This window comes from Lycium ferocissimum, chromosome 7 (assembly GCF_029784015.1).
Source record: "Lycium ferocissimum isolate CSIRO_LF1 chromosome 7, AGI_CSIRO_Lferr_CH_V1, whole genome shotgun sequence".
NCBI lineage: Eukaryota > Viridiplantae > Streptophyta > Magnoliopsida > Solanales > Solanaceae > Lycium > Lycium ferocissimum.
The window spans coordinates 60,630,783-60,647,580 of record NC_081348.1 but is presented as its reverse complement, the minus strand read 5'-3'; the positions used below and the strand labels follow the sequence as shown (position 1 = coordinate 60,647,580).

The 16,798-nt window shown below is 36.3% G+C and overlaps 2 protein-coding genes and 1 non-coding gene across 6 annotated transcripts in view; 1 reads left to right on the top strand and 2 right to left on the bottom strand.

The window, feature by feature from the left end:
• LOC132065800 (probable magnesium transporter NIPA6) overlaps nt 1–10,156 on the top strand; it is a 17,411-nt gene extending 7,255 nt beyond the window's left edge. The window contains exons 3-9 of one of the 4 annotated variants that reach the window (XR_009416797.1): nt 4,327–4,417; nt 4,528–4,688; nt 5,023–5,150; nt 5,266–5,403; nt 6,108–6,670; nt 8,411–8,503; nt 9,242–9,264. Coding sequence is in view for 2 of the 4 variants with exons in the window: in XM_059459340.1 (XP_059315323.1) it covers nt 4,327–4,417; nt 4,528–4,688; nt 5,023–5,150; nt 5,266–5,403; nt 8,411–8,503; nt 9,242–9,362; nt 9,445–9,581 (869 nt within the window). In the remaining 2 variants the exon portion in view is untranslated. Of the gene's footprint in view, nt 1–4,326; nt 4,418–4,527; nt 4,689–5,022; nt 5,151–5,265; nt 5,404–6,107; nt 6,671–8,410; nt 8,504–9,241; nt 9,363–9,444 lie in introns of those variants that run through there. The other 3 variants (XR_009416798.1, XM_059459340.1, XM_059459341.1) reach the window with 3 other exon arrangements.
• A 416-nt stretch (nt 10,157–10,572) lies between these two features.
• TRNAR-ACG (transfer RNA arginine (anticodon ACG)) lies at nt 10,573–10,645 on the bottom strand. The gene has a single exon. It is a non-coding gene; the product is annotated as a tRNA-Arg (tRNA).
• Nucleotides 10,646–12,585: 1,940 nt separating this feature from the next.
• Nucleotides 12,586–16,430, bottom strand: LOC132065802 (mitochondrial fission 1 protein A-like). Its single transcript, XM_059459342.1, has 5 exons — nt 16,227–16,430; nt 13,888–14,026; nt 13,411–13,532; nt 13,034–13,097; nt 12,586–12,938 (listed from the first exon to the last, which is right to left on the bottom strand). The coding sequence occupies exons 1-5, from the start codon at nt 16,317–16,319 to the stop codon at nt 12,844–12,846; spliced, it is 513 nt and encodes a 170-aa protein (XP_059315325.1). The 5' UTR covers nt 16,320–16,430; the 3' UTR covers nt 12,586–12,843.
• Nucleotides 16,431–16,798: the final 368 nt, after the last annotated feature.

Here is a 16,798-nt window from a genome sequence, read left to right as displayed (position 1 = left end):
TTGCCCAAAACCTTTGGGGGGGGAAATTCATATGGCAAATTGATGTTCTTTTGGTCAAAGGCGAAAAAAAACCATCCGTTTTTTGTTTTGGGGTTTGCATTATTTTTTTGGGAACATTTTCCCTTTAATTTTTTGGAATCTTGGTTTCCTCGTACCTGGGAATCTTCGAGTTTTGGGGAAAAGGGGGGTTGATAACCCCATCAAGAGATCCGAGAATGAACCTTTTAATTTTTTAAAAAGATGGAAAGGAAAGGAATAAAGATGCTTTGAGGATTATAAACATTCCCTTGAAAGCAAATTGTTTTTTGTATTTATTTTTTTACCCGTCTCCCCCCAGATTAATTTTAAAAATTTTTTTGGATTTTGGTTAGCTCACGTTTTTAAGATAGTTTTTTTTGGTTGAGAAAGCTAACAAGGTGATTTTTGCTTTTTGAAGCTACTAGGTAGCTCTAACTTTACCTGTAATTTGCATCTTCTTGATGCCTGATGCTAATGATAACAATTACTTCATCAAAAAAAAAAAAAAAAAAAAAAACCAAAACCCAAAAAAAGGTTTGAAAGAAAGGTAGTTAAGATTTTTGTTGAATAAAATCTGATATGGGGACTCTTGCTTAATGACATTTGACGGAAGAACATTTATTAAAATATGCACCGTGTTCAATAGCAAAATTCCAATATTTAAGAGGTAAGTTTACATGAGCTAATAAAGTAAGACAAGTATCTACCAAATGCTTGGATTTTTAAGACAAGTATCTACCAAATGCCGATTTTTCTTTCGGAAATGCCATTTTGTTCATGCGTGTAAGGACACGCAATGCGGTGTATTTATACCGGAGTTTGATCAAAGTATTGGTTCAATTTTTGGTATTCTCCTCCCCAATCAGAATGAAAAGCTTTGATTTTTTTTTTTTTTGAAATTGCCTTTCAATCATCTTTTCGAAATTAAGAAAAATCGAATGAACATCACTTTTATTTTTAAGAAGATAAACCCATGTAAAGCGAGTAAAATCATCCACAAATAGAGCAAAATAGCGATGACCCATAGAAGAAAGAACTGGGGCCGGACCCCAAACATCAGAGTGAACAATTTGAAAGGGAGCCGTGCTAGTATGCTCAACAGACGCTAAGGACAAACGAGATAATTTTCCTAAATTACAACTAGCACAAGGACTAAGTTTATTTGTAGAACTAGAAAGATGCTGATTTCTAACTAATGAATGAAGCTTCTGAACATTAGGATGGCCTAGACAGAGGTGCCAGTCGTCAAAAGAAGGAACCGTGGCTGTCATAGCTGTCTTGGGCATTTGTTGAATGTTGTAAATTCCAGACTCACTTGGGCCTTGCTTCAGTATTTGGCGGGTGCGCTGGTCCTTGATAAGAAAATAAGAAGGCCAAAATTCAAAAAAACAAGAATTGTCAGAGGTAAATTTTTGAACAGAGAGAGTAGATTCTTAACTATTTTTGGAACGCATAAAACATTTTTCAAGTAAAGAGATTTCGTAGGAGAATGTAATGTTGCCATACCAGTGCGAGAGATTTGAAGCCCTTGACATTACCTACATGTAGCTGATCCGGACCGGGATATTCATTAATGGCACTTAAAACTCTGAAGGTCCGGAGTGATGTGGTAATTTTCAGCCGTATCTAAACCACATGATAGGCTGCATATTTGGTGAAGAGGGTGCAACAGCAGAATAATTAGCCATTGGTTGAGCGGCAGAATTATTTTGCTGCGATGAGATTGTTCAGAGTTACGAGGCATATACCTCTTGCGTCAAGTGACAGCGGAATGGTTGTTTAGGCCACAAATTTGACAGGGGACACGGTTGTGATTTTTGTTGGAGTTGTTGGATGGCCATGGCTGATAATTATTTTGGGAATAGTTATTTTGAGTTGGAGTGAATTGTGGCCGGTATTGCGGAGTAGGCAGAAGTGGAGCATTACCTTTTAGAACCATATTTGTTACAGGTTCCATTGCATTTTTAAGCAAGATTTCATGAGCTACTAATTGTCCATGGAGTTCATTGAAAGTAACTGGTTCTGGACGGAGGTTGAGAGCAGCAATAAGGCCATGAAATTCAGGTCCAATGTTGCGATAAATAATCGCATTAAACTCAGCAGAAGAAATAGATCTACCAGCGGCACTAAGTTCATCAGAAAGAGCCTTGGCCTTTTGTAGATAGTTAGAAACAGAAAGATCATATTTCTTTAACTCTTGCAATTCTATATGTAATTGCAATTGACGATTTTGTGAAACAGAACCAAAGGCGTTGGAAAGAGCCTCCCAAACTGCAAAGGAAGAGGTGGACTTCTAACATAAGGATAGATTCTCTTCCGTTAAAGAAGCAAGCAGCCACGAATGAAGCATCTGATCCTTGTGAAACCATATTTCAAATTTTGGGTTGGGATCTTGACGGGTGGGATCAGTGGAAGAGGCAACAGTGGCAGAGGGAGCGGAAGTAGTGCCATTGATGAAACCATGAAGGTTTTGGTAATTTAGAAGAGGAATAAATTGAGTTTTCCATGCCAAATAATTTTTTGGTGTAAGTTTAACAGCAAAAGAATGGGTAGAGGTGATGATTGGAGTGGGAGAAGTGAAAGAGGAAGAAGTGACGGGAACAACAGACATAGTGAAAAGCGTGGAAAGGAATTCTTTTAGGGCTCGGATACCATGTAAAATAATAAGAAAGACAAGAGGACTTAAGAAGCCAATCACTCTTAAGTTGTATTGATGTATACGTGAACTACTTATATAGCTTTACAAAGCCAAAGGATAGCTACAGGGGATAAATACTAAGAGGGTAGATGATAATTACAAGTACAAGAGATAATTACAAAGAATACAAAGATAATTACAAATAATACAGAAATAAATAATAAGTCATAAATAATGAAGTAGTTATATTTTAACATGGAGGAGACATTGAACTTGGAATGTCACTTATGGAATTTGTTTTCCCATTTTCCTGTGTTTTCCAAGAGATTGTTTTGACCAACCGAACATGGAAAAATTGGAAAACCAAAACACATCCTTTGTGATACTTTTTGGCTTGGAATGTTTGATATAGTGCTGCTGCTAGAAAGGACTGGTAGAAGTGTGTACAACAACAACATACCCAGTGTAATCCACAGGTGGGGTCTAGGGAGGGTAGGATGCACGCAGACCTTACCTCTACCTTTATGGGGTAGAGAGGCTGTTTCCAATAGACCCTCGGCTCAAAAACACTGGTAGAAGTGTTTTAATCTGGGAAGTTAAGTATAATAACTGATTAGTGTGTTTTTCTTTCAACTTTGGGGATTTAGTTATCTGTCAATCAACTCTCTAGCCTGTTGGTGCTACTGATTTGTTTCATGGATTTCTCCCAACAGAAGTAAGGTGTGGCCTAGGTCAAGTGTTTTCTTTCTTGGCCATTGGCTGACTAGTCCATAGAATTTTCTTGTTTCTTTGCTTTTCTTAATTTTTTTTGGGAAATGTTTGATTGAGTGCTTCTGCAAGAAAGGACTGGTTGAAGTGTATATTTGAATACAATTTGTTGATGATTTTATCTGGGAAGTTAAGTTTAATGATCTTTTAGTGTGTTTCTTTTTTCAACTTTTTGGAATTTATGGTGTGCTTGGTTTGAAGGAAAATGTTTTCCTAGAAGATGTTTTCTTGGAAAATAAGTGAGTTTCTTACTTATTTTCTGGTGTTTGGTAAGTAGTAAGCAAAAAAATATTATTCCAAAAGCATTTATATGTAATCTAGCAAAACTCTATGAGGGTGGAATAGTGTGGAGAGTGCGGGTTGGGGATGGTGGGGGTTGGGGTTGGGATGGCCAAGGGGTGGGGGTTAGTGGCGTAGGATGGGTGTGGGGGAGACAACGGACTTGGAGTGTAGCTTATGAAACTTGTGTCCCTACTTCCATTAAGGAAGTCATTTTCCAGTGTTTTCCTAGAGAAAATGTTTTCCAAAACATTTTGACCAACCAAACATGAAAAAATGGGAAAACCAAACACACCCTTAGTGGTATTTTTTGGGCTTAGAGTGTTTGATAGAGTGCTACTGCTAGAAAGGACTATTAGAAGTGTATATTTGAATATAATTTGTTGATACTTTCATCTGGGAAGTTAAGTCTAATGATTGATTAGTGTGTTTCTTTTCTCAATTTTGGGAATTTTGTTATCTGTCAACAACTCTCTAGCCTATTGGTGTTATTGATTTGTTTCATGAATTTCTCCCAACAAAAGTAAAGGTGTGGCCTACTTCTAGTGTTTTATTTCTCGGTTGTTGGTTGACTGTCCATAGAATTTTCTTGTTTTTTTTTTTTTTTTTTTTGCTTTTCTTAGTGATAGTCGGAGAGATTGCAAATTTTGTGGCATATGCGTTTGCTCCGGCAGTTCTTGTCACCCCTCTGGGTGCATTGAGTATAATTGTCAGGTGTGTAATCTTGATAATAGTTTATTTCATTGTTTTTGGTAATAGTAGAGGTGTTCTAGAGGTGTTCTTTGGGTTTCTTAACTGTTGTTGTGGCCAAAAACTCTTTGCAGTGCTGTACTGGCTCATATTATTTTGAAGGAAAAGTTGCATCCGCTTGGAATTTTGGGTTGTGTGCTGTGTATTGCTGGTTCTGTCGTGATAGTTATCCACGCACCACAGGAGCATCCTATCTCTTCTGTCAAAGAAGTATGGTACATGGCAACCCAGAAAGGTGAGATGCTTCCATCAATTGGAACAAGCTTGAGGTTTTACAAATTATTGAGGCTAATGCGTATATTCAAAGGCAATGACATATTTTAAGTGGTTAATTTATCTATGTAATGGACACTTGAGAATACGCGCAAAAGTTTTTTCAAATTTGAACCGCAAGTGTCTAATAGGAACACTTTATCATGTGTTCAGGTGTTCAATTGGAACAAGCCGTAGTTCGAGTGTCTAAATGAAATTTACTGGCAAGTTTAAGGGGTTGTCGATGTATTAAGCCAATCCTATAGTTCCTCTGGGACCATCTACACTTTCTGACTTCATTTCCTTTTCTATTCCAGAGTTTTTGCTCTACATGGGATCGGTGATTGTCTTAGTTTTTATTCTTGTCTTCTACTTTGCTCCTCAATGTGGACACTCAAATGTCCTTGTTTTCACCGGAATCTGCTCATTGATGGGTTCTCTCTCGGTAAAACTTCAAATCGAATTTTCTTGTCTTGTGGTCTATCATTTAAATGCTTAACTTCCAAAAATCTTATTTTTGTAAGTCAATAATCAAAATCTCTGTTATGTTTATTTTGCAGGTTATGAGTGTTAAAGCCCTTGGTACTTCACTAAAGTTAACTGTTGAGGGAAAAAACCAGCTGATCTATCCTGAAACCTGGTGTTTTATGTTTGTTGTGGCAGTTTGTGTCGTTACACAAATGAACTATCTCAATAAGGTGAGTAGCTGTGCTATTCTAAGTATATTTTTAATGACTAATGAAACACGTTTTGTCTACAAACTTACTCCTAATGAAACACGTTTTGTCTACAAACTTACTCTTCAAAGTTGAACTGTTAATTCATCCTTTGTTATTCTAAGAGTGCCCTGAGAGTTTTCCGCTCAACCTGTTTTGCCTGTTCTCTTTCTTTGAATTCCTTCTTTGCTTTCCTTTCTGGCCCCCTTTTTTCGTGGATCTTGTGTTTTTTCTATTTATTCATTTATAGAAGTAAGGACTAGGAGACAGTGGAAACTATGACACTACATGGATTTGGGTACATGTTTTGGGACAATTGCCCTGTTAGTACTTCTCTTACTGATATTTAACTAACGAAAATACCAATAAAACTAATTAAGAATCTGTCATTTATATGATCCCTGCTCTGAAGGCTGGTTCATCATGTTTCAGTTCAAATTTTTTTATATTACATTTATCTGGTATTAAATTTAGTTTCTTGAGAATATTTTTGTTTGCTTGATTTTTACCCCCTTAACATGCTAATTTCTCAAGTCCAAAGGAAGTTCTAAGTACGCTCCGAGTAATATTGTTTTTTTTTTTAAAAAAAAAATATGAGGTCTTACTTTTTGTATCTTAGTTTCATCTTGATCATCTTGGAACCAATGAATTGCCAGCTTGTGATACTTCATTCCTTTTCAATCTAGGTGATATATGAGTTTTATGCAAATCTTTGCTGCTTCTTTGCTAATTATTCATGGCTTACTGTCAGACATTATGCCCAAGGAAAGATAGATGATATGCTCTGATCTGTACAAAGTCATACTCCGCCCAGTCAAAAGCTCTCGTTTATTGTGTAGTTATTTGTCTCCAAGCAAGCACTATTCTTTTCTCTCCAGATAGTCCAGAAAATACACAAGGGGGTGGTCCTCCAAAGTTGCTTCTGGCTCTTTGCTGTTTTCTGCCCGTGCCAGCTGACTTCTAACATCTGAGCGCATTACCCAGACTACACAACACAGTCTCAGGATAAGTTCTCAGCACAACTAGCAATTTTACAATGGATAAAGAGATGATTGACTGATTCCAGCTCCATTTCATATAAATAACACCTGTTGCTCAAATTGAAACCTCTTCTTTGCAAATTATCTTGAGTCAAATAAGATTTTGAATGATAACCGAACCAGAACAGGCTACTTTGAACGGTGCTCGTCTTCCATAGCATTCTCCATGGCAAATTTGGTCCAAAATGATCAGAACATTCCTGCAGAAGGTTATAGCCGCTTTTAACAGAGTATTTCATATCATTGCTTGCTGTCCATAACATAGCATCCTATTTATCTTCCTCTACTACTGTTGTATCCAAAAGCTGTAGCGCTCGCCCAACCTCTTCCGCTTCCAATCATTAAAACCTCTCCTAAAATGTAATTGCCACCCACTGGAGGGGTAGAACTCAGAGACACTACCTACTTTGTTAACAGAGCAGTTGCAAAGAGTTGGAAATCTGTATTAAAGCTTTCCTCTCCCAGCCAGATCTGCCTCCCAAAGATAGATATTGCTTTCTCCATGGAGATAACTTACTGGAACATCTGTCCAGCATTCCTTCGAGATTCTTGGTTCATTTCTTTTCGCACCCAAAGGAAGCCCTAAATAAGTTGTAGGTAGATGTTCCACCTTGCAGCCGAAAATCTGAGCCAGATCCTCTATGCAATGGTCCGCATTTATGCTAAACAGGCTACTCCTAGCCAGATTCACTTTCAGACCTGTGACTGCCTCAAAGACTAATAGAATTCCTCTGATATACACAAATTGTTCTCTATTTGCCTCACAGTTTAACAAGGTGTCATCTGCATATGGAATATGGGAAATGTGACAGTCTCCACCAGATACCACCATTGTCAACTTAGGACTTCCCTCAAACAATGTCAAAATTATTTCACATAACTGAATATTCTTATGAAAGGTGCAATTGATGAGTTGATTTTTATCAAAATGAAATCATTTATCATGATAGTAACTTTATATGTCTAGGTTGATAATCTTAATTGTGTCCTTATAGTTGATATTCTAGCATAACAGCATACTGAATGATATCGACAAAGTACATTAACAATGAAGAAGCCACAGAAGAATTTCACAAAGGTTGACGAATCGATGTCATATATCTCTTGAGAAATCAGTTTCAATATAAAGACTATAAAATCCAATTTTTGTTCTACATGTATTGCAGCCGTTTAAAACTTTAAGATGAGTTACTTAATTGCTTGGGGCAAGGGGGTTGGGGGGAGTAGTGGGAAGGGGGACTAGCCCATGTTTGTGGAAGTACAAAGAATCTTTCATTTCTTAATGGCTTTTGCTTTAAAAGGCGTTTCTTAATAGATTTAGCTTTAAAGTGTATCTGGAATGTTAACTTCAGAATCATACTGCTTATGGAATATTTTAGATTTCCTATATGTCAAGGATTGTGGATAATATTGGTAGTTTAATAATATTTTGCAAGTTTAGCAGGTCAGATTAGATATTTTTCTTTTTCCATTCAACAGACTTGAGTTCTATATTAGCTTCTAGATGCTATTGATTTCACGGACGCTTTTCTTATTGCACAAATCATGTAATAGGTTTTCTTTCTTTGTCAATCTTGGGAAGCTGCTTCATCTTTCAGACACACTGTAGTTACTAGATCATGAATTTCTTCAGTGTCCTAATTTATAGTGTATAATTGCAGCTCGATCTTTTTAAGTTCCAAGAATGTTTTTGCGCTTTTTGGGGTACTTTATGCAGCCTTTTCTTGAAAATGTAGTAGTTATTCTTGAATTTCTTTCCTTTAGGGTATCAATCTTAAATGGTGTGATAACATCTTCCTCTTATTAATCCTGATTCCTGGTTTCTTATAGAGCAGACTGTTTTGCCTCAACTTTCTCAAGCAATATTTATCTGATATCTTGAAAAAACTGATCAATCATATCTCTGCTGCAACACCTTTTTTTTTTTTTTTTTGCTTTCCGTGTTTCAGGCCCTTGATACCTTCAACACTGCCGTTGTCTCTCCTATATACTATGTTATGTTCACAACACTAACAATCGTTGCCAGTGTCATCATGTTTAAGGTATAACAGCTACCTTTTTTCATTTTGTTGCTTTGCTTTGAGCTTGTTTCTAGAGAATGATGAGCACAAGTTGATTCGCTTCTTAGGAATTTATTCCAAAGTTTACGCCTTAGAATGCCATGAACATCCACACCCTATTGCATGACTTGGAAATACCACCAACAACTACAACAAGTGAATGACTATGCCTCAATTCCAATCAAGTAGGGGTCTGCTATGTGAATCCTTGCTAACCATGTTACTCCATTTAAGCTTAACTCAGATCAATATTATACATGACTTGGATGTCAAACAGTTTAGAGCACCTTAGCTGCTCCCTCTTCTCCTTACTATATTATCATTACTATTCTTTCGTAATCTTATTCTTCAATTTTTGCTACTATTTTTGTTTCTTTTACTTTGGCCATCTTTACTATATCTGTTGTTATTACTTTTCTTTCCTTAGTTATTTTCATCACATCTTTTTACTCTTGTATTTCTCAAACTTGTTTTGAAAATCACTTTTCTTGAGCCGAGGGTCTTTCGGGAACAGCCTCTCTACCCCGCAAAGGTAGGGGAAAGGTCTGCATATACCTCACCCTTCCCACACCCCATTTGTGGGATCACACTTGGTATGTTTTTGTTGTTGTACTTGGATGTCAAAGACATTTTTACACATTAATGGAACAGGAAAACCATGATTATTTGTCCAAAACTTTGAAGTCATGTTTATCGATCAACTTGTACTACATTATGTAGGATTGGGATGGACAGAATGTTTGGAGCATTATATCAGGAATATGCGGTTTCATTGTTGTGCTCTCTGGAACCATCTTGTTGCATGTTACCAAAGATGTGGAAAGAAGTTCATCTTTCAGAGGTGCACTTTTCTTCATCGTAATGTGTTTTTATGAAAAACTGATGTTCTTTTCTCTAGCTATAAATTAATACCAAAAATGCAGGTAATTACACACCTTCATCCCCTACGTTATCAACACGACTATGTAATTCAAACGGGGAATCACATAAGCATGAAGAGGAAGACGAATCATGTTCTGAGGAAGCTGATTCTAGAAGACAGGCTTATTATGGGCCGTGAGGAACCATGAATCATTGTTAGAAGGTGAACTATGCAACCGATAATCCATTTGAAACCTCCAAAGCTGCAACGCCTCAGTTTCGTTTTCTATCGCATCTGATTTTAGCAGCAAGCTAAGGATCCCACAGGATCTTGAAAAAAGAGTTGGTGGAAATCATCCAAAGTTGTCGCGGGCTGAAACTATACTGTTTGTGTATAGTTATAGGAGTTCCAAATATTGGTTTGTTGTACATCTTTGCGCATCAGATGGGAGTCAGGGAGATTGAAAAAGATTGATAGTAGCAGAGTTGAATGATGAGAGCTTGAATAGGAGTTCTCTGTGATTTCTGGTAGCTTTGCCGTGATTAGGAGTGATATCATCCTTTTTGGTTTTCTGGAAGTGTTTTGTTTGTATAGCATTTTTTGAAGTGTTGGTTAGTCTTTGTTCATGTTTCATTCTTTAGTGAACTTGAGATCAGAGGATGTTTGAAGGCAACAATAACACTATACTCTTTTTTTTTTTTTTGTTTCTCAAGTGGGTTTTCACTTTCCATGTGATTTGAAATACATTGATAGTATAAAGTTTCTTTACACAATCGGTGTATATAAGTTAAATACTTTGTTGGAGGTCCTTTTAGCTCCTTGACTAATAAATTTCCATCTTTTAGTTCCATTAAGTAAACCTTAGACATTCATTTATTTACTTGATGCCTGTTTAAATTCAAAATTCCGTAAGTCTAATTTTCAATCGCTCAATACGGTTAAGATCTTTTCTATTTTTGGAAAGCAAACATTGAAACTGGATCTGTACACCTCACTGTCACATAAAACCGTAGATAATTTTCTTTTTTAGAAAAAAATTGCAGTTTTCCACATATTTTTTCGCCATTCAATTATTTGACTTGATTCAGTTAACCATAAATTTATCTGGCCTTCTCCAAACAAGAGAAGAACATGTTAAAGCAGACAATTGGAAAGAGTTGAAAATAAAAATGGCACATGAAAAAACAGACGACTCTGCTGGGGATCGAACCCAGAATCTCTGGTTTCGTAGACCAGCGCCTTATCCATTGGGCCACAGAGTCTGTTGCTTACGGTTTCTCAATTTATAATATTTATAATGGTTACTTGTTGCATCTTGCACAATATATGCATGCCTTAATTTTTACAATTTTCACCCTAGTGTATGCATCATTTTCTTGATTTTCACTATGTCTTTTATTCTTTTTTTAATTTGCTCCCTCATGCGTGCACTATGTTTTATTTTGCACCTTGTCCTTTTAATTAATCATAATAGCATTTCACATAGAATTGGATGCAATAGTCCCATACATTTCAAGAACAATGTAGCGACTACCAAATGCCATAGCACTACTCTTTTTTCCTCTCTCTTGACAGCACCTCGAACTCCTTTTTCATCTAGAAGCACATTTCTTTCAAGGATTTTTAGATTGAAAATTATGCTAAAGAATCCGTCTTAAAACGAATTGTTGCTAAGACAGAGAAAGAAATAATATAGGGGATTTTTTTTTACATAAATGACTACACTTTGGGAGTTCAAAATTTTCCATAGCTACATTTTCAATATTTACATGACATAGCTACTTTTTTTTTCTCGTTTTTTTTTTTTTTTTTTTTTGTTTTTTTTTTGTATACATAAAAAGAAAGATACTCCAAAATTAACAAACACACCCTAAAAGAAATGAATACAATCTAAAATATTAACCAAAAAAAAAAGCTCAAAAAAGTTAATACAATCGTCTTATTCATGCATACAACAACACCAACCACTAGTTCCGGCCAGATCTACCGACGATTTCCGGCCAGATATGCCGGAAATTTCACAACAACAACCCTTATGCTAACAAATGAATACAATCGAAAAATTTAACAAAAAAAGCTCAAAAAAGTGAATACAATCGCCATATTCCTGAATACAATGACTTCCGGTTATATCTGACTGTTTCCGTCCAGATCTGACACCGACGCCACCAGATCTACGAAAACACCGCCGTCACCAACAACTGCCGTTGTTATCCTTCATCGTCATCGTCACCAACAACTCCGCCACCCGAAAAAGAGAGAGAGATGGTGATGGGAAAGAGGAAGCCGCCGCCGCCATCGACAAAGATAGTAGGAGTCAACGGTGGCTTACAACTCCCCCTTTAAATGAAATCTAAGCTTGTTCAAGAACCCTAACAATGTCAGAAACGTTTTTGTTAAAATCAAAAAAATGGAAGAAGATATTCAACAAAATACACATACAAAACAACTAAAAAACTTATCAATTTGTGCACAACTATTATTTAGCATAACAAAATCAATGGAGGATCCTGTGGAATGAAAATGGAGAAAATAAAAGAGAAGGTGAGAGAAAGGGGTTTGAAAATGTGGAGAATTGGGATACAGTACGTTAATAGATTTATTTTACTTTAATATTTATTAAGTGTCATTAAGATACAACTATTAACTATGAGATGTAATTAATTGAAACTATAGCTACTAAATGTAATTACAAAGTAGTAGTTAGTTACGTCCCGTAATTATTCCAATAATATAATGTCTTGATGAATTCCTGCTAAGGTGTGACTTGTCTCTCTTTTCAGGGCTGGAAAACCAAGTAATGATTTCACATATGAATATGATTAGGTCAAGAAAGTTGACTACAGTTAATAAGTTTAAGGAGAAGATTGACAAAAAATGAGTTGGATACTACAGGTATGAAATTGCTGCAGTTTCTTATGGTATTGTTCTTGTTTTACCCCTACAGAGTGTCTTTTATTTTATAATATAAAATGACTGATGCAAATAAGAATACAGTGCATTGATTAGAAGAACTCAAAAGAACAGGCCACGAGGTGAAGATCAGAATTTTGCGTTTAAAAGACATACTTTAATTGTGTTAAAGTCTAATAGTAACGAGCCTTAATTGAAGTGTCAAAATGAAAAATCTTGACAACTTTTAAGGGGCCGCCTTTGTATTTGACCTAAAACTAAACTAAAAGTTACTAATAAACATCAGATGGAGAAAGCAAACGAAATATTGAAAAGAAACAACAACATGGATCCTTTTTGCTACAATAAAGACCAACATGGACAATCATTATTACATATACAACTAGAGCATCAAAACAAAGCTAGCTACATAGTTTGCTTCAGTTGCAGATGTCAGTGTTTCTATAAAGAAAGAGAAGTATCAAAGCTAGGGAAGTTTACGGGCTCAGTCATATATAGAGGGACCAGAACGGGAAGGCTGCTATGCACGTTAGTGGTTTGCGATGGGTCATTTCTTGCGAGACAAAGCAGCTGCAATTCCACCAGCTAGGAGTCCAACAGCAGTAACGGCAGTTGCAGCAATGCCAATGCCAATTACTCCATCTGCTTGGACAATGCAATATACATAATTCAAAAGTTCATTCTTTGACCGAAATAGGATCTGATAAATAACTGAAGGTAAAGATTTGCCTTACTACCTTTAGTAATTTTATCTTCAATAGATTTCTTGAGGGTCGAGGCCTGTCTCCAATCCGGCGCAATCTACAGATTCAAACAGCTACTAATTAAGACAGAATGTTTAAGAACAGACTCGGAAAGCACTGAAAGACCATCCCTTTCAAGCTAATAGAACATGAAAGGTACTCAGCCCAAGTCACTTCAGAGTTGCATAACACAACAAAGTTCCAAGTATGCAATTTCTGAATTTCATAAATCAAGATGCAGAAAGCTAAATTGTTCGAGATAAAGTAGTAGAACAAACTTTATAGCACAGAGATAAATATCTCAAATATTAATGTCAAAGTGAAGAGGTGAATAAAATATCCTAGCAAAGACTAAAAAACAAATATCAAACCTCCAAACAACGCTCAACAAGCTGCCTGCTTCTTGCATAGTCCCCACTTCTGTAGTAGCCAACCGCTAGAAGATACATCTTTTCCCTCATTTGGAGGGGACTGTTACTGCCACCCAGAGAAGCTGCAAATGACAAAATAAGTCGGAGCTGTCCCAAATAAACAGGTAATATTATAAATTTGCATTAGGCAGCCTGCCTAATGCCCCTTTGCTAAAAACTAAAATAAAATAAACGGGTAATATCTATATCGCTAAGGAAGAAAACTAGCATATGAGGAGTGACAACAGTATATTGCAAAGCAAAAGGAGAAGGTGGGGGAGGAAGAGAAGTCAAAAGGTAAAATGAATAAGAGCTAGGAAAAGGACATATATATAAGAAAGTGTTTATCAAAGTCCTCATGAAACTCCACAATCCCCAAGAACAGGGTATGGAAAAAGGGGCATGGATTCCAAAGAAAGAGGATTCCAGTGATCTCACCTTCAAGCATTGCAATTCCACGTTGTACGTCTTCTGGACGTTTTGAGTGAACAAGAGCCCATGAAAGACGCATGATGCATTCACTTTTCAGTTCATCAGAGGAACCTTTTTCCGCCTCAGCAACTTCACGTTCACATCCCTGTACATAGATTGCCCTTGTGAGAGACTCAGATACCGTCAATATTACTTTCAGGTCTAGCTAGTAAATGCACATGGAACCACAAATCAATTACAAATTACACATTATTCTCTTGAGCAAAGGAAGCCTCTTTCTCAAGGAAGCGTTACCCAAAAATCTTCCAAATAATTGATGACACTAATTCTGCCATCCTTCAACCATCACTCACCCTTTTGTCTAGGTCATAATTATCAACATCATGACGCCCGAGAGATGGATGGCCCCGCCAGAACGATTTTTGCTTTGAATGAAGAAAGATGATTCAACAAAATCACCCAACACTCATACAAGAGCATACAGACAGCCAAGTGAACAGACCATCTATAAACTTTTTATTTCCTTTGTCTTGAGTTGAATGGTTTGTGGGCAACTGGGCATCAGATATGTTTTAAATGCCTCTTGCTTGTGTTCAGAAATCACGCGAGAATCACATCTGAACTCCAACAGTCATTAGCAATGGAACAGTCCTCCAACAAAGTAAAGCAACACCAGTCTGATAAACCTTTTACCAATAGTTTACAGTAAAATTGTCGCCACAGCCTGCTCATTTTAGCGCTGATTCATAGAAGCTTTACGTCTCTCGGATGGCTATGTTTCTCTAACATATATCTCTTTCTTGTTAAAGCTACTGATTTCTGTTACTTTATGGAATTTGAGATCACACGTAATATTAAAGTTGTGTTACATCCTATCTGCAAGATCTCGAAACCAACAAGAAAGTAAAAACAGAAAAAATAAGCGGGAAAGCAAAAAAAGAAAAAAAGGCAAATCACTTGCTACGGCCAATTATATTATACTTGCAGAGTAAGAATCCTACTGATGATTCGTGTATACATATATCAAATACATTGCAAAAATATTCATACTGCTAGAGGGCTATCTGAATCAGCCTCTCTATCTTCACAAGGTAGTGGGTAAGGCTGCGTACACATCACCCTCCCCAAACCCCACTTGTTGGATTACACTGGGTACGATGTTGTTGTTGCTCGACGAAAAACAAAAAAAAAGAGCAAAGTTTATTTTGAGCTCTTATTTTGGATTGATTAGAAATGCCATTTGAAAATGTTTCTTCATAAATCTTAAACTGAAACTTAATTTTTTAGAAATCTCCTCCTCATCCAAATTTCATTCAAACCAGCCCTAACCATTTTAAACCCCTCCAACGCACACACACGGCCGTCAGCTAGGGTAATCCTTCGGCATGCACCTAAATGAGGTTATTCTGTAATTTGCCACAAAACCCTTCTGGGTTAATTGTTTTATCATGGCTTTCTCGTTCTCATTATTTTCATTTTCATACTGCTTTGAATTGCTTGTCCCTAACTGACTTTTTTGCCATGTTTTCTCTTTGAGCCGAGGGTCTTTCGGAAACAGCCTCCCTACCCCCAAGGTAGGGGTAAGGTCTGCACAGACACTTTATCCTCCCCAGACCCCACATTGTGGGACTCCACTGGATATGTTGTTGTTGTTGTTATATACTTCCTCGTTTCAATTTGTTTGTCTTAGTTAATCCTTTTTAATCCGTTTCAAAAAGAATGCTTCTTTCTAAATTTGACAACTCTTTAATTCCAACTTTCCACATGGCATGCTTAGAATAACAAGATTAAAGGGCATTTTGGAACATTCTACATATCTTAGTTTAAGACCACAAGATTCAAAAGTCTTATTCTATTTTCTTAAATTCCGTGTCAAGTCAAGACCACTGCAAACAAACTGAAACAGAGATATACTTCCTCCGTCCATTTTTACTTGTCCTATATTGACTTGATATACCCTAAAAGAGCCATAAATAAAATGAAAAATTTATTCAGCCCTAATTATTACTAAATCATCGAAATCAATCAAACATAGTTTAAAAGTGGTGCAGCCACTAAAATTCCACAAAGTTTCCAGCCGAATAATTAATAATAAGGGCAAAACAGGTACGGAATGGTAAATTATCTCTTAGTTTTCCAAACTGGACCAGTAGAAATGAACATCTATTTTTAGCACAGTGGGTAAGTAAAAATAGACAATAGCAATTTAGTGATAAAGTTATCAATCAAACTAGTTCGAGTCATGTACATGAAATCGTCTATATCCATACAGCTCTATTTATCTACAGTAACCAATGTTGCCGAAATTAAATTGCAAAAATAATAAAATAGCGTGAATTACTTACTTTGACAATATCGGAATCGCACCAAGGAATCTGATCTCCACCAGTGAAAAAATTACCGACCGATTCGAAGAAATTTCCTATCTTCGCATCCATTCTTGTACGTTCTGCTGCTCGTATTGTACGCAACAAGAGGTGCTAGGCTTGTTGGGGTTTAAGAACAACGTGTTTGTAAAGCAAACAAATACACGCTTGGAGGCAAAATAAAAAGACGCTCATTTGCACTTTTGTCCCTGTTTTGTGCTGCTGTTTAATTTTTACGTCTCCAAAGGCAAATAACTTTTTTCGTGGGATATAAATTTATATTTGCATATTATAATATATTATTAGTTACAACTGCTCTTAAAGAGCTTAGCATAAATTCGATTTTGAAGGCAAAAAATTAAAAGAAAATTACGGCCGAATATTATTTGACTATCTAATTTATAAAATATGTACACAATGTGTATGTAGTGTATAGTTTATACGAAATATATATATACTATACATATAATATACATACCTATATAGCCGAATCTTATAGATAGTGTAGTGTATATTTCGACATTTTTGATAAACTAGATGGCCATAGGCCG